At 40.3% G+C, this 18782-nt stretch overlaps 1 protein-coding gene across 10 annotated transcripts in view; it reads right to left on the reverse strand.

The window, feature by feature from the left end:
- The window catches only part of LOC120047437 (transcription factor COE3-like), a 106261-nt gene extending 97723 nt beyond the window's left edge, over window positions 1–8538 (reverse strand). For all 10 annotated transcript variants that reach the window (XM_038992960.1, XM_038992965.1, XM_038992959.1 and 7 more), the window contains exon 1: window positions 8405–8538. In XM_038992960.1, coding sequence (XP_038848888.1) covers window positions 8405–8538 — 134 coding nt within the window. The remainder of the gene's footprint in view (window positions 1–8404) is intronic.
- Between the last annotated feature and the right edge of the window lie 10244 nt (window positions 8539–18782).

Genomic DNA, 18782 nt, shown 5'->3' on the forward strand with positions numbered 1-18782 from the left:
TCTCAACACAATCATCTGACACCTAAAGCCTATGTACATTCTGTGGCTGATATTAATGCTCCAAACAGGACAGTACGTTTACTGAATTAGTCGTTTTATAACATGGGCTGGTACATTTGATATAAAGTCACTAGAGAAGGGTTCCCCAACTGGCGGCCCACGGGCCGAATTTGGCCCACTGATGGTTTTATTTGGCCCCCCAAGTTTTCTGAGCAAAAATCAAATTAAACAATATTTTTTGGTGTTGTAGAATTGTCATTGTTGGACATAAACTACTGTAAAAACACCAGGAAACCAGCTCCAAGTGATTTTCATTTTGGAAATCTGTTCCCAAGTATTCTCACGCATAATAAAAACACAAATGATTATGTTTCAATCAAATATGATATCTGTTTGGGTTTCTTACGGTTAATTTGCAGTCTTCAAATTATTTGTAATTACGTTCAGGCCCCCCAAGAAAAAATCGTCCCGCGGTTGAATCTAGTTGATGATCCCTGCACTAGCGCATTCAACAAGATTTTGACTAGTGGTTTTAACGACTATAAATTAATGGTTATCAATAAAAAATTCAGTACAAAATTCTGAGAATAATTTTACATCTTCCAGAAATTATTATTTTTAAAGGTCCGGCTTTCTGCCATGCAGTATTAGTCAAAGCATGCAGGCTTCGGCAGTATTGGCTTAATGCAATGCAGCAAATTCTAATTATGATAAATGAAAAATGTAACCCAGGGCTGAAGTATTCACAGCTAGAGGGCCTGCACACTTCCGGGAAATAGATATTAAACACTGAGAATCCTGCTCTGAGATGATCAACTAATGAACATGCAGGAAAAGGGCCCTGTAAATATACTGGACACTGTTGACTGTAATGTGTGTGTCCGTGCGTGTTTGCGAATAAACGTATGCAGTTGCATGTGTGTGTGTGCATGTACGTGCATACAAATATATTGTTCTGTGTAATAGTACCCATGAGCATCTGGTAAATCTTCCAGATTTTGGCTTTAAGGGAGCGATCAGTGGTTTCCCTCCCCACCGCCCTCACCCTCCCCTGGGTAGAGAGCGTCCCCTGTGCCACCAGAGTGGGCACCATGGACACGGCCCTGCACCCCTCCAGCATTAATCAGCTGGGTGATGGGGTGTGACCGACCGAGCGGCGGAGTCTTTAACCAGCGCGGCCGGCTGCTTCCTACAGGACGGCCTAATGAGCCATATACCATCGCCTTGTTTATACAAATGGGATGCACGTAGAGTATTAAAAATCTCCTCTCTCTGGCCTACTGCCACTGTGTTAATCTAATAAATAGTGGAACTGTAAATCTCACAACCTCTGTGGTGGTTATACGGCCACCCCTCTCTGGGTTGCTACTTGGTTTGTCCCTGGAGTGGACAGTAGGTGACAAAGCTATAGGAGGACTAACACAGAGAAGATGTTGAGTATAAAGCCAAGGACTAAACCAAAGGAGATAGTAAAATGGGGGAAGATATCAGAATAGAACAGCATGGAAAAGCAATGCAAGGAACATTGACCTATCTAGATGTTTCAGACTTACACTAATTGCATCAGCAAATGTTGGGGGGGGGGGGGGTCACATGAATATATGCACATGCTGGTGTGTGTGTGTGTGTGTGTGTGTGTGTGTGTGTGTGTGTGTGTGTGTGTGTGTGTGTGTGTGTGTGTGTGTGTGTGTGTGTGTATAAGGAAGAGTGTAATTTATGCAGCCGATACACAATTACTCTGGCATACATTTGCCCAGTCAGGGATGTAGCACCGCTCCCTCCCTAGCTCTTGTTTGGTTAGCTCTCATTAGCCGTGTAATATGAGCTAATGAGAGGAAGCCTAGAACACAGCAGGAGGACAGCCCTCGCCTGTGTCTGTCTGTCTGTCTGTGTGTGTGTGTGTGTGTGTGTGTGTGTGTGTGTGTGTGTGTGTGTGTGTGTGTGTGTGTGTGTGTGTGTGCGTGCGTGCGTGCGTGCGTGCGTGCGTGCGTGCGTGCGTGCGTGCGTGCGTGCGTGCGTGCGTGTACCCTCAGTAGGCAGAATGGACAGTCTCAGATGCTTTCAGTCTGGAGTTCTGTCATCTGATGAAACCTATCACCATACCCACTTAGACATCTCCTCTCTTCTTCTCTCCCCTCTCACAATATAGTACCAACCATTTAACATTACCCACACATTGCAGGGTTGTTACACAGCCACAATGCTTTGCCTTGGGAAATCCAAACAAAAACAAATGCACCATCATGGAAAACAAATCATATACTCACTTGACGGACCAAATCAACTTTGTTTTTGCAGACAAAATTGTTTACATTTTTTTACAGAAGATTTGCTAAACATGGTTTAAAGGTTTCTGGCAGGCCAAACTTTGAGAAGTGAGAGCAGTAGTCTAGTCCCAACAAACTATCCCATCCCTAGCAATGGGCTGATCATAGTAGAACATATGTCTGAGCAATCTCACTATGCTGTTTAGAATTCAAAAGCTAGTGCAGGATTTGGCCAGTCAGGGTTATAAACCACTGAGCAACCCAATCTCACAATCTCACAATCTCACAATTGAAAGTGTCAGTCATCAGAAAAGAGATGTCGCTATATGTAGAAGAAGAATACATCCTTTCTCAAGGAAAAAGGGATTAAAAAATCCCAGTTTACACATTGTTTTTGCACCTCAGCGATGCAAACGCCACTCTTCCCTTCCACTCTTCCTACACATCTAACCTCCCGAGTGGTATTTGAAATCACTAGAGACTTACTGCATCAGAAAAGTAGAAACGACTATACTAAACAAAGTAGTATCTCTTCAAAGAACATGAAATACTGTAAAGTGGATTTGAAACGTCACTGGCTTACAAAACCATCCAGACAAGTCTGCAGCTCATGTAAACACCCACACAGAGCTGTGTGTAGATCCACGGCACAACTGTTTTTTACACTTACAATACATGATCCCGTGTTGCCCAGTCGGTAGAGCGTGGCACTTGCAACGGCAGGGTTATGGGGATGATCCCCATGGCCAATGAAAATGTGTCCACTTACAGTAAGTCGCTCTGGATAAGAATGTCTGCTAAATGACTAAAATGTTAAAATGTACTAATTGGTACACTCACACATGTTGTGCAAAATGTCAGAAACACTGCTCCCGTTTTCCCGAACTGTAAAAATAGTATCACCCAGTCAAAACACATCCGTCTAATTGTTTGGTAATTGCAGTAAGACAACTACACCGCTTTTAGCCAATGGGGTAATGTTTCTCTGAGCTGACTGTAAATTAAAAATGACACACACAATTAGTGTTCATAAATGAAAATCAAACATCAACAGTTAGTCTGTTTTCTCAACCTGAACCAGTGTAACACTGATGATGGATACAGACATTGTGTTTAGTTCAAACCTAAATCCAAATCAAGACATGTGGGGAAACACTTACCTAACATTAACTAGGTGAAAAAAATCTGCCGATGTGCCCTTGAGCAAGGCACTTAACCGTAATTGCTCCTGTAAGTCACTCTGGATAAGAGCGTCTGCTAAATGACTAAAATGTAAAATGTAAAAATATTGCCCAGTCCATCATTGGACAACAACTTTTACTCTATCAAGACCTCAGTCATATGTTACTTTACAGCACACACCAAAAACTCGATAAAAAGCTGTGAACTCTCATCTGCAGAAACACATAGTAGATCTTCACCTTGAGTTTTTCACTGTATGGTGTCAGCTATTTTCTCAGACCGCAATAGTATTTTTTACTAGACTTTCTCCCTGTCCAATGTTTGCTACAGGTTTAGCCGTGGCGCACCTGCCCCTAGACTGCGAATCAAAGCAGCACCCTGGTCCTCACAACACACATACCTCTGCAAACTTCATGAGTGGGCCACAGCTGAAACCATTAGCTGGTCACTGGCACACTTCTAATGGGGGTCATAAAGAAGGTGGCTTTGCAGAAGCCAACTAATTGTTTGCACGTTTAGGGGCAGCTGGCAAGAAACACTTGTTTCTGTTGCGGGATCCAATGAACTGGTGGCAGAGATTTAGCAGTGTGAGACGAAGAGAAGGCTAAGTCGGGTGTCTAGATATATTTAAGCGAGTCGCCGTGGTGTCACCGCCGTGCAACGTGTTAGAGAGAATTCACAGGAACACGCTGCAACAGGGTGAATGCACTGTGGGTGTCTTGTTTTAACTATCTGACACTTCTCCACAAGGCTCAGTAACATTTAGTTGAATTTAATACGGGGAAGAGGGGAGAAATGCCCATTTCACAATAACTCTATTTTGCTCTCTAAAAATAAGAAATAACAGGTCTGACATGTTCATTGACCTGAGTGATTGTGAATGATGATCGCTTACAGTGAACCTTGGACCAAAATCTCTCCCAAGATGACATGTGGTGATGTCAAGTATATGAATGACTGCCACCCAGGACAAATATGTCTGTCTGTACAAATGTGCTTCTCCTTCCCATATGCCTGGGGCCAATGGGCAGTATTGTCTCCATATTCTGAGTCCGGTGACTGGTAATGATTGAGGCAGTGACGGATTGAGCTCTGGATATAGAATCCTGAGCTATCAGTCTCCCCGGTCACTCACACTGAACACTAAACACTCAGTCTTCTGCTAAGCTTGGGAACCTGCACTTTATTAAGTTCCCCCCTCCTCTTAGCAGACAAAGACAGGGTCAACATAATTCACTTTGCTCGATTTTACAGTGGCAACTGGGGAGGGTCAAGTGAAATCTGTTCCCCAGTTGTGCAGTCCACTTAGTCACACACACACACACACCCCTCTTCTCCCCGCTTCAGTGGAATGGCTGTTTTGGGAGATAGATCAGGAGAGGCAGTTGTGGTGGGCATAGGCTAGGGGAGTGTCTCCAAAAGTGACCCATTTACGCATTCAATCTGCAATGCCACTTTACTATCCATATCAGATCTATCCACGACCACACCCGAGCGCTAAACAAAACTATTAGTCTCCAGTTCCGTTTTTTCAACACTGTGTCACAAGCAAATCTAGAATGTACAGTACAGTTCCAGAACCCAGAGAAGGCCAGAGGCTCTCCAGAGTACTTTTCCCTTACCCCCTAAAAATCTACTTGACCTACACGCACAAGTGCAACTACTTACTGCAATGTAACTTGACATACAGAATCTCACTGTTTGGGCATTGCCCCTCAAATGAGTTTTGGTGAATGTGTTGTTTTATCAAACTTTTTGTGGCATGGTATACTTGGGTAGGGGTAACTCTCAACGTGTCAGACCTCAAATGGGCGGAGTTTCATCTATAGATGTGTTGACGGCTAGACTTCAGATTACTTGTCCATGAGAGTTAAATATTTACTCAACAATTTACATGGCAAAATGACACAGACACATTGCATTGCAATGGGAAGCAGTAAACCACAATCATCCAAACCAAGAGACGTAGCCTAGTTTAAATGAAAATGTTCATGTCATTACACATAAAATAACATGTTGTCTGGTGATCTATGCATAATCTTGTTACGCACTGGGAAGGAGAAATATCTGACTAATTGCTTTAAAAAGAAAATACAAAATATGATAAAATCTTAGAGCAAATGGTCTCAGATAATGATTTTTGAACACAATTCAAATAGTTTCTGCCAACAATGTCATATCCAGTGTAATAACACATGAATGTACTGCCACTACTAAAAGCCACCTGTCTTATTTTTGCAATATCTTAATCTAGATAAGTGTGCGTTTGACATTTTCCATATTTTCTATAATATAAAGTGATGCACTTTAACACTATCAAATAAGTTATCACCATATAGCCAATAACAGTTCATGCAAATTGAAATGTAGCTACACTTGGCAAATTACTGCAACTGTCAACCAGTACTGATCAATAGTCTTTATACTGTTGATCACCTGACAGTAATATTCAAGTATGAATTCTCTTTGTGTTACATGATAAATGTGTGACACATGAGTTTAATGCATTTCAGTTCCATTAAGCATAATGGGAAGCAGTATTCAGAGCACACCAACTATTAAAACTGACATGCTATGTGGATGGATATCCAACAGACAGGTCTATTTTTCCCTCAAAATAAATAAAGGGAAATTGTGAACGCATGAAAGACAGTTTGTGGACTCACAAATGTATTGACACCGTAAGAAAACCAGCTTAAACTACATGGTGTCGACGCGCTTACCCGTGAGCACCGGACGTGTCAATTGACCCGCTTATCCGACTTGAACTCCCGGGTGGATGTGTGTGTGCGACAGAATGACAACTAACACAGGAAAAACGTCTTCATCCTAGTTCATGAAATGCTTAATCTCTTGACCTCTTGTTTCATTTGAAACGTGCTGATGTTGTCTAACATGACACCACACCACCACTCCCGGCATCCTGATGGACTGGGGGTCACATAAACGATACTCTAACTCTGAGCCTATTTGGTAGTTTCATCTTGCCTGCTCAAAATGCAATAAGAAACGAATAGCATTTTGAGCATGTAAGATGGTAAACGTAGGCTACAGTAGGATATGCTTGCTCTTGTTACCCTTTTTGTGTTTTTTTATAGTTCAGGCAACCAGATATGACAACTGTCGGCAATGTGCACGCCGGGCATCATAACATATTTCCGATGCCAACAATCGACACCCAAACATTAACCTCAACTGAGGGGCTAGCTACAGTTTTGTTACATTTTATTAGTGTATAAAATTGTATTATCAATAGACATCATAAACACAGGTCTCATAATATGTTATAGCCTTTGCTGTATGTATTAATGCAGGGGCCAGGGCATGCTAGTCGTGACAATTTTTTCCATGATGACAACTTTGGATGGTAATGGTAAAAGATTTTCACACAAACGTTAAAAGCGAAAAGTAATTTGTCAGTATGCCTATATAGAATTATTATCCGATTTAAAGAAGAAAGTGTATGCATTTACCTGCTCTACATTATTTCAGGTCAGTTGAAGTAATTTATTTTAACACTGAGTGAAGCCAATCAATTTCTCGCCAACACTCACATCATCAATATTTCTAGGTGATATATAGCTTAATACGTATTATTAATATTATACACACCATGCTTTTTGTGTTTTTACACCAAATACTGTTCAATAATTCAAGATTTAATAAATTCAAGTTTAATTATGAAATAATTTAAATTAGAAAATAATCATAAATAATAATTGTATTTATTAAGATCTTAAAACTGTGCATTTAATTGAATTCTACTTTTGATCACCTTAAAAGAACACTTGTAGATAGGCCTAGCTTAATTAATACAAAATTAAAACAATTCTTATTGTGTGCTAGGCCTACAGTGGACCTGTTAACATATTATCAATCTTCATTCACGTCCATAACTTACAAAAGCGCACGTACGTCCATAAGAGATCAACAGGGCCACAACTGCAGGATACACAGATGCTGTTCATCTTATAGCCTAAATTAGTCATATTCAATTGAATGTGTCCGGGTAGCCTATACTTTAAAATGAGATCAAACAAGCTGGTTTGATTACGTTGCTTATACGAATTAATGTGGTTCAACAATTTGTCTAATATTTTAATGCATGCAACTTTACGCATAGATCAGATATACATCTGATAATTACATTCTAAGTTATTAATAGCCTACATGGACATCCACGTTATCATCACAAAACCTTGCAGCCTATGATGTTGGCGATTCTTTCTGTAAGCCTTTCTTTCACAAACCAACTTCTGCATGTGGGACAGCTGCAAACTCTTCGAGGTGCTCTTATTGTTTAGCCAACACTTAGTATAAGTGAAAATTGTGTTTTACATTATTCCACGCATGCGCGGGATATACAGTATGATGACGTTCTATTAGATGGCACATGGACATTGTAAAGTTTGAGTTATTTGCTAATCAGAGTCAAGAGTTTTCAGTACCAGCAAATTTGTTGGAGCTCACTCAGCCATATAGCTGATATGCGCCACCTAACTGTCAACCAGTGCCTGGGTGCCTGAAATTGAACGCGGAGCAAATAGTTAGCCCATTTGTCACACGAGGGGAGGTATAGATTACCGTTACAGATATCTATTCATCTAGGTGTTGACTAAAGGATCATGGTCTATTGTACAAAATGATGCAAGGTCTCATTGTGAAAGCGCATCTTGAGCAATGTCCTCCATTCCATTCTACACTCTTAGAGATGCTATAGGCTATTTACACATGGTACATGTTTAACAAGTATTGGGGCACCAAGTCTAAAGAGCTATTTTGCGAATAGGTGCAGGATACAGTAGGCTACTTTAAATGCATAATATTTGGGTCTTTACCGATGGTTTACACTTGGGAACGCATAGGCTACACTCGTACGTTGTCCGGCAAACTGCACCGAACTGTCAGCATCATGTCCAGCGATTATCATATGTGCATGTCTAGTTTATGTTTACCTTTGTGCTGCTGTGTTCGCGTCCAATATCCCCGCGCTCTGCATCCAAGAGCGGACCGGTGTCATGCCACTCGTGAGCGGTTCCTCTTTCATGGTCAAGGCTCCCCGCGGGAGGCTGTCCTGGATGGAGAACATGAAAGTAACCTTCTGGGATCTCTCTCTCTTCACCAAATCACGCTAAATAATCCTCCAGTTCACTCAAAGCAAGGCCACCTGGATTAACGACGAGCAACTGAAACGGGAAGAATCTTCCCCAAAGTGCAACAAGGGGGAAAGCGATAGCGGTCCTTATCCAAAGACGAGCGCCGTATCCCTTTGGGTTTTCCGCTTTATTTTAAATTCCAACCTCAGTTCAGTTCGCTCAAGCTTAACGGTCTGAAGTTAAAAGAGGGTGGAGAGAGGGCGAATGATAGAACAGTTAAGCATCTCAAAGGAAAAGAAGAAAAGAATCAACCGGGATCTAGGAGACCTTTTCGTCGTGAGGAAAGAGAGGGGAGATGCCGAAGTTGATCAGAAGGCGAACAAACGCGCACCGGATTGTGAAATGAAAAGTGGGATAAAACAAGCGAGTGCTTCAAAAAGGAGTAAAATGAAATGATTACCAAACAAGAGGGAGGGACGGACCATGGAAGATTTGCTCTCCCAGGGGAAAAGGGGGATTGGGTACCAAGAAATCTCATTCCCTCCCTCCCAGTCTCTTTATCCTTCCTCTGTCCCAGCGGAGCGCACCTTCTCTCGGGTTCGGAGGCTCTAGTGCTCTCAGGGGAGGGGGTGATGGGGGGGTGGGGGTGATGACGACTAGCATGGATTTGACATGGGCGGAGACTAGTCCTTATAAGGAAAAAATCATTTACGCGTCAATCGCAGATCTGGCTTCTCATTGGCGTAGGTCATCCATTACGTAATTTTTTGAATTCGCGGCAAAATCTTTCGGCGTGTTTACCCACAATTTTGCTGGGCTGTGCGCGTGGACACAATGTGTGTAGTATTGCCCTACCAGATTAATCGGGTTATTTGCATGTTGCCCTACTTTTGAATTGGCTCATAAAGGCATAAAGCTGACCTCTCATTTGAAAGCATTGATCCTGTCGTAGGCTGTGGTTGATATTAGGTTCACTGTTTATTTGTTGTGGCATTGGACTGAATAGGCTTCATTATGTTTGTGGGGAGTTATACACTTCGTCAACATGATCAGAGGACCTAATTTATGGTGCCATACAAATTCATACGTGCGCGCACGAACACTTCACACCGCACGCACTCACACATATGCGCGCGCGGGCACACACACACATTCAATGCTAAAAGCTCATGATGGACGGTATAAACATTTTGCCTATGTATTTCTTGAGAGTTGTGATTCTGAATAGTGTAGGTCATTTTTCACAATAATGCTTTGCTTGTCAATATGTCACTTGAATGGTAGTTTGTGAATGTGTACAAAGATATTTGGGAGCGGCTGTCCTTGAGATCCTTTGCATCCAGTAATAGTAATACAATAAATCACAACAGCCTAATAATAATTAATAATAATAATAATGCATACTTAAAATAATTAATAATTATAATTATTATATATAATAGTAACTCTTATAAATGCCATTGTTTCAAGTAATTTGACAATTCAGTTAATTAACGCAGTAGGCTAGCCTACTTTTATACCACAACAACTCGAATTTCGTTCATTAGGAATCTTCCAAAGCAACCACAATTAAATATTTATAGAACGTTAGCCTCTTAACTTAGGAAACCAAAATGTATTCAGGAGATACGTAAACCTAACGTCTGGATAGTCAATATTCATATTTCTCAACAAGCAAATGAATTCGGTGATACTTAAATCTCGGAATATGTTGACTACCATATTAATTTTAAAAGTAATTAGGCTTACCTGATCATTCATCTTACAACAATAGACAGTAACATATTATCTCAAGTCATATTATTGCAATAATAAAATATTGTATTAATATGTTCTTCAATAAAGATATTCCTACGTTTTTCCTGTTAATTATAACGAATTGTTATAATTACAGGTATAATTTTAATAATAATAGTACAATGTATTTATCTTTATCATTATTTGGGTATTTTGGTGGACTATTGTCAATGTAACATAGCAAAAACAATATTAAGTTAATGATTAACCAACAAAACGTTTGTTTATACAATTGGTGTAAAATAAATACTTTTCCAATCCGTTTTATTTCTGTGTTCGAGGAAGCCTATAGGATTAAATTAACTTCAATACAGTTACCGACTCTTATGCATTCGCTCTTTTTTATTTATGGTACTTTACGGATAAAAGTGAATGCTGCGAAATAACTAATGTGAAAGTCCAGTCTCAAGGGAGAGAAGATGGGTATAAATTCGTGAGTTTGCAACGTTCTGCGGAGGAGAACAAAATGACAACATAAAAGGTTTTACGACATGCATATTTTAATTGCACTTTCTAGAGACGTCAACAAGGCCGTCTACAAGGCCAGACAGGAAAGTCAAGGGGCCACAAAACACTCAGCGGAGACAATCTGAAACTCCGACTGTGTGGTGGTCTACAGCCAAGGGATAGTAGGCAACCATCGTTCGCATAGCCTAACCTTATGTATCATCATCAATAATAAGCAATATCTTCTCAGAAGCTGGCTCTTGGTTCAATTAGTACCATACACATAATTCCAGTGGATATGTGTAGGCCTTGTGTATTTTTGTTGGTCTCGTGTAGGCTACTGTAAATTAATGTAAGGGAACTACATACAGTATTTCAGCACGTTTTTTTATCGTCATTCTTTTCTCCAAAATATTTATAAATTCATACAAAACACTCAAATTGAGTGAGTGGCTTAAGCCTTGTGGTATAACTGTAAAAGCTGATGGAGAACAAACTATAGCCTATTATTTCAGAAAAGAATGACATCCATCCTTTGGTCATGCGTGCAGATGCTTTCTATTTCAATGTTAGATAGAAAGAGTACTTCACAGAAAATTCTCTAATCACTGTCCTTGATTTTTTCAGTGTGCCATTCAGTTTGCTGACGATTGCTGTCATCTAGTGGTCATAAGTTGCTACGTGCGTCATCAGGGGTAGACGTACACTGGAACGTGAATGAAGAAAAATATAAATGCAACATGTAATAATTTCAAAGATTTTACTGAGATACAGTTCATATAAGGAAATCAGTCAATTGAAATAAATGAATTAGGCCCTGATCTATGGATTTCACATGACTGGGAATACAGATATGCATCTGTTGGTCACAGATACCTTTTAAAAAAGTAGGGGCGTGGATCATGAAACCAGTCTGTATCTGGTGTGACCACCAATGGCCTCATTCAGCGAGACACACGTCATTCGCATAGAGTTGATCAGGCTGTTGATTGTGGCCTGTGGAATGTTGTCCCATTCCTCTTCAATGGCTGTGCAAGTTGCTGGATATTGGCAGGAACTGGAACTCGATCCAAAGCATCCCAAACATGCTTAATGGGTGACATGTCTGGTGAGTATGCAGGAGATGGAAGAACTGGGACATTTTCAGCTTCCAGGAGTTGTGTACAGACCTTTGCAACATGGGGCCCTGAATTATCATGCTGAAACATGAGGTGATGGCAGCAGATGAATCACACGACATTGGGCCTCAGGATCTCGTCACGGTATCTCTGTGCATTCAATTTGCCATCGATAAAATGCAATTGTGTTCGTTGTCCGTAGCTTATGCTGGCCATACCATAACCCCACTGCCACCATGGGGCACTCTGTTCACAATGTTGACATCAGCAGACCGCTCGCCCACACGACACCATGGTAGATAAATTAACATTAAATTATCTGGCAACAGCTCTGGTGGACATTCCTGCAGTCAGCTTCCATTTGCAAGCTCCCTCAAAACTTGAGACATCTGTGGCATTGTCTTGTGTGACAAAACTGCACATTTTAGAGTGGCCTTTTATTTTCCCCAGCACAAGGCTTCTTGATATGCCACACCTGTCAGATAGATGGATTATCTTGGCAAAGGAGAAGTGCTCACTAACAGTGATGTAAACACATTTGTGCACAACATTTGAGAGAAATATGCTTTTGTGCATATGGACAATTTCTGGGATCGTTTATTTCAGCTCATGAAACATTAGACCTACACTTTCAGGTTTCTACAGACAGTGGCAAGTCAAATTCACCGCGATGCCTACTGAGCTCAATTTGGCCCCGGCGTGCTTCCGGGGGCTTCGCGATTGCGTTACACCATCCATACCGCGCTCCGACCACATTTTCAGATCGAGCATATATTGTCTCTTACACGGTGTGGGTTGGTTAGGTCCAGTGATGTGGTGGTAAACAAGTTGGGTAAACTATACAGAACAAAAATATAAAACGCAATGTTGGCCCCATTGTTCATGAGCTGAAATAAAAGATCCTATAAATGTTCCATTCGCATAAAAGACAGGGTTGAATAAACATTCGCCTGGCATTTTAGCAATCGATGTGACGTTTTTGCGGCGCCTAATCAGTCGGTACTGTACCTGCCTGACTGAGTGGCAGTGTGGGTGGAATGACCGACCTTCCATGGCAACACCGCGCGAAACACGCGAGGAAATAAAACTCGGTAGTCTGCCTGGAAATGAATTCGCAAGACCAATACATATTTCTAATATTTTTCATAAACATATCTGATCATTATCGGTTCTCTTCTCATTTTAATTCAAGTACTTTTTAAGTACCAACTTGAGAAAATGTAACATTTTCAAAGTATTTCAGTATTTGAATTTATGAGTGCCAAATGCAAGTACTTTAAGCACCTCAAGCAACTTCACGTTGCGATTATATTTTTGTTGAGTATATTATTGTCATCTTTATTTCATAAACAAAGACAACATATCCACGAAGATATAGCACTTGCACTGATACAGTATTTACTATTTCAAAGTAAAAACAATCATAAAATATTGTCTACAGGAACAGATCCAAAAAAAGACTACACTTGAACCTGTAACAAATCCCTAGTTTGCTCCTCGTCCAAACCATAGGACAGGAGTTTATATGCTGATTCTGTGGTGTGAGGCAGCTTGATGTACAAGTAAATCCCCTGGACAGCACACTAATTGCAGAGCTTTTTCACTTCCATGAGAAAAAAATATTCTCAAATCCTCCAATATTGTAAGCTGCAGTGTTCCTAAATGAGGGTACTCCATGAAAACACTTGATTCAACTAATCAAGGGTGTGTTAGTGCTCGGTTAGAACAAATAAGTGCACATCCTGATGGACCCTGATTTAGGAAACCTTCTTTAAGCCATTTACTCCCTCTCCTAGAAACTCACAGCACCCCTACACTGCACTGTCAGGACCCTAATTCCAACATGATGCCTGTATTTAACCCCTAAACACCTCCACACCAGGGAGCCAAGCCCTACCATCCCAGCACTCTGAAGTCTAACTGACACCTTCCTGGTTGACCAAACCAGAGCCATATATATGGACAGAGAGGAAGGAGAGCAGGTTTGTGACAATTAATATAGGTTTACTTTATTTGTGGTGTCACCAGAAAAATATGACAGCTTTTGGTAGGTCTCCACACCAAAAAGGTTTGGGAGCCACTGATTCATCATATAGAAAGGTACAGCCTATTCTCACTTATTCTCACCTGTTCTTACTTAAAAAAAAAAAATTTATTTTGAATTATGAAAAGGTACAGGCCACCATCTAGTGGCCAGACAAAGAAGCAACTTCTAGTTTGGAATCATGAGCATTGAAAGAAGTCAGAATTTTGGAGTGTACATGCCATTATAGCAATGTTAGTACATTTCCTTAGACACTATTCACACACTTATTAACTTCCCCCATAAAGTAGGACAACAGACATGTGAGACCCAATCATACTCAGAGCTCCTCTTTCTTCCTTTCAGGCTTTGCACAGTCCTTCACTGCAACCAGGCAAGAGGAGAATGACTCAGCCAACCCTGTAGATAAAACATAAATATATAATTTATTGTATAGTATCATTTTAATGTGCATTCTCTTGCCTGGTTCTCTTTAATGTGCATACTCCATAATGGTATGCATTTTGGGCTGCTGTTAATTGTGGCATGTTTTCTGTGTTTCAAAGTATTTTTCAACTGCCCAAATAAGGAAATAACAGCAAAGGGATAAATGGCAGCAGGGAACGTTCTATACTGTACAAGAGTCACCTGACAAGATCTGAAATTGGTCGCCATGAGCTCTCGGTTTCTTTTTCCATCCCTCAGAACATCTGTCTATTGTACAATGAGCCATACCTGAAGGAGAACACATCTTCAGACACTTCATTTAGGAGGAATTGGTCTGCAATTCACTTAACTTCAAATCATGAAAAATAACAAATATATCCTTTTGAAAAACACTTACCATACACGTCAAAGTCACTATCCCTGTGATATGCTGTAAAGAAGAGACAAATAGCAGATACATTCTTAAAATGTGATACATATTTGGGATATGTGGTAATCAGTTAGTAACAAACAAGCACGGTAAACGGTAGGCATGCCGTAACTCTAAAACTCCTAATAATGGACGTAAATAACAACAAATGCAGAGAATATAAAATCAACTTCAATACAATATTAACTCCAAGATGTATTTTTTTAACTGTTGTTGTTGTTATTGCTTTTAGATATACAGTATATACTGTAGATATATCTATACACCTGCTCTTTCCATGACAGACTGACCAGGTGAATCCAGGTGAAAGCTATGGTCCCCTATTGATGTCACATGTTAAATCCACTTCAATCAGTGTAGATGAAGGGGAGGGAAAAGGTAAAATAATGTTTTTTAAGCCTTGAGACAATTGAGACATGGATTGTGTATGTGTGCCATTCAGAGGGTGAATGGGCAAGATAAAAGATTTAAGCCTTTGAACGGGGTATGGTAGTAGGTGCCAGGTGCACTGGTTGGTGTCAAGAACAGCAACGCTGCTGGGTTTTTCACGCTCAACAGTTTCCCGTGTGTATCAAGAATGATCCTCCACCCAAAGGACATCCAGCCAACTTGACACAACTGTGGGAAGCATTGGAATCAACATGGGCCAGCATCCCTGTGGAATGCTTTCAACACCTTGTAGTCCATGCCCCGATGAATTGAGGCTGTTCTGAGAGCAAAACGGGGAGGAGCAACTTATTAGGAAGGTGTTCTTAATGTTTGGTATGCTCAGTGTATTCACTGCAGATATATAGAGTACGAGTCAAAAGTTTGGACACACCTACTTATTCAAGTTTTTCTTTATTTTTACTATTTTCTACATTGTAAAATAATAGCGAAAACATCAAAACTATGAAATGCACATATGGAATCATGTAGTAACCAAAAAAGTGTTAAACAAATCCAAATATATTAACAGGTGTGCCTTGTTAAAAGTCTATTTGTGGAATTTCTTTCCTCCTTAATGCGTTTGAGCCACCCAGTTGTGTTGTGTTGTGACAAGGTAGGGGTGGTAGACAGAAGATGAGGATCTCCACAGGAAAGGAAAACCCAGAATGACCTCTACTGCAGACTACTAAAGAGGCTTGCTTGGGTCAATAAATATGAGCAATGGACATTAGACTGGTGGAAATCTGTCCTTTGGTCTGATGAGTCCAAATTTGAGATTTTTGGTTCCAACCGCCGTGTCTTTGTGAGACGCAGTGTGGGTGAACGGATGATCTCCGTATGTGTATTTCCCACTGTAAAACATGGAGGAGGTGTTATGATGTGGGGCTGCTTTGCTGGTGACACTGTCTGTGATTTATTTAGAAATCAAGGCACACTTAACCAGCATGGTTACCCCATCATTCTGCAGCGAAACGCCATCCCATCTGGTTTGTGCTTAGTGGGACAATCATTTACTATCAACAGGACAATGACCCAACACGCCTCCAGGCTGTGTAAGGGCTAAATGAACAAGTACGAGAGTGATGGAGTGCTGCATCAGATGACCTGGCCTCCACAATCACCCAACCTCAACCCAAATGAGATGGTTTGGGATGAGTTGGATCGCAGAGTGAAGGAAAAGCAGCCAACAAGTGCTCATCATATGTGGGAACTCCTTCAAGACTGTTGGAAAAGCATTCCAGGTGAAGCTCTGGTTGAGAGAATGCCAAGAGTGTGTAGAGCTATCATCAAGGCAAAGGGTAGCTACTTTGAAGAATCTCAAATATAATAAAATATGGTAGAAAGAGGAGGATGGGGAGCGCTACTAAGGTACACAATAGTACATTTTGGTAGATAGAAGGTGCTCTTTGGTAAAAGGGGTAAATTGGTCATCAAAAAGAAAGGAGGACCAAGGCACTCTTCATATAATTAATTAAAATGCCTTTATTAGTATGGCATGTTCAATAGAAACAAAGTTTTTTTTAAACCGACGCGTTTCGGCTGCATGGCCTTCGTCAGGGAGTACAAAAAAAAATACAAAATTCGGCCATGCAGCCGAAACGCGTCGGTTTAAAAAAAACTTTGTTTCTATTGAACATGCCATACTAATAAAGGCATTTTAATTAATTATATGAAGAGTGCCTTGGTCCTCCTTTCTTTATAGTAAAATATATTTTGATTTGTTCACCACTGTTTTGGTTACTACATGATTCCGTATGTGTTATTTCATAGTTGTGATGTCTTCACTATTATTCTACATTGTAGAAAATAGTAAAAATAATGAAAAACCCTTGAATGAGTAGGTGTGTCCAAACTATTGACTGGTACTGTATATATATATTTGTTTTATAATTTCTTTCATTGCAGAAGTAACTTTCTTGCTCTGTACTAAAAACAATCAATGCAGAGGATCAGTAACTTACATGAGTCTTGGTAAATGAGATCATATCCTAAGAGTATGCATGGCAGTATTGCGTCCTTATATTTGGCATCTTCACAGGCTGAAAAAAACCCTCAAGAATCAAAAACTATCTGTACTGGAATGACTGTACAGAGTTTTCAGTCATTGAAATATCACCATTTGGCTCTCTTCTGGGATAGTGTGAACCAAAAATGAAACTTTTACTTAATCTCACCAGTGGAAAGGTTTGAACCAAAAGGTAGCCTACGTCAAGACCCACTGGGCAAAAACTGGTTGAATAAACGTTGTTTCCACATAATTTCAACAACACAAATTCAGTGTGATGACGTTAAATCAACGTGGAAAACGGTTTGGATTTTCAAAAAGTCATCAACGTAAGGGATTTTCAGCTTTTTTTCACCCAACTTGCAACCTAAATCCAATGATTTATTATTTCATGTTGAATTCACGGTAGTTGACAACTCAACCAAATGTAAATCAAAACTGGACGTTGAACTGAAGTCTGTGCCCAGTGGGGAGTCTGGAGTGTTTAGTGTTTTGTTCCACTCAATAACAGCTGGGGGGCAGATCAGGTGGAATAATAATAACTCCCATAGAGAATCATACATAGCTTTAGACTTACATTAAAATGCAGAGAAATAAAATATATGGCAGTGATGGAATGTACTGTAACTGCTAAATGACTGCAGGGAAAGATCATTAAAAAGTTACTGCCATTCATAAAAGATTGTGAAACAACTTTTGACCCATACCTTCATCGAATCCACATTTTCTCTTTTCGGCTGCTGTGTAACCTCTTTTCAGACAATCTGTAAGATTTGCATACAGGAAATTCTAATGTATATGGCTAGCCATTACATTGCACAATAAGATGTATTGATAGTACCATAGGTTCAAATGGAAACGGAAAATCAAATGACTATGGCGATATGCATTGATCAAAGCAACCAAGAACAACGGTCATTAAAGATACAAAGTGCAAAGTTCAGTGCTGTGTATGCCTTTACCTGACACCTCGTCCACAGGGAAAATGCTGCCAGAGCTCTCAACAACCACCTCTGTGAAGAGAAACAGCAACTTTTCTTGCGTTGTCTTCACATTAAAGTTACATTTCATTTCGTTGGAAGGGCTGTCGATGACTCGTCAAAAGAACACAGTTGCATCAATTACACTGTTACAACAGGAGCTGAGGTGAAGAAATGCATAATGCTCAGATGAGCACCTACCAGCTAAGACTGTCATGACCACCAGAAGATAAGCACCTTTGAACATTTTTCTTGATGTCTTGTCGTCCACACACACCAGAACACTTTGTAAAGCCAAAAAAGTTAAGCTTAAAGAGGAAGTACAGTGACTCACTGGGCCACAATCTGAGTTATACTGTCAAATCAAGGTTTAAAAAATCTGTGAGTTGTGTTCAACTGCCTCGACTCTCTAGATACCTATGCGCGTGAAACCAAAAGCTTGTCGCTCGTCTTTTGATGGAATGTTACGTAACGTAGTCGAATGTGGGCTAAGCACAGCAGTAATAACCTCTTCTCTTTTATTGCGCTACAAGTGGAGTACTACTTTCAACGTCAATTCAA

Source organism: Salvelinus namaycush, chromosome 5 (assembly GCF_016432855.1).
Source record: "Salvelinus namaycush isolate Seneca chromosome 5, SaNama_1.0, whole genome shotgun sequence".
Classification (NCBI taxonomy): domain Eukaryota; kingdom Metazoa; phylum Chordata; class Actinopteri; order Salmoniformes; family Salmonidae; genus Salvelinus; species Salvelinus namaycush.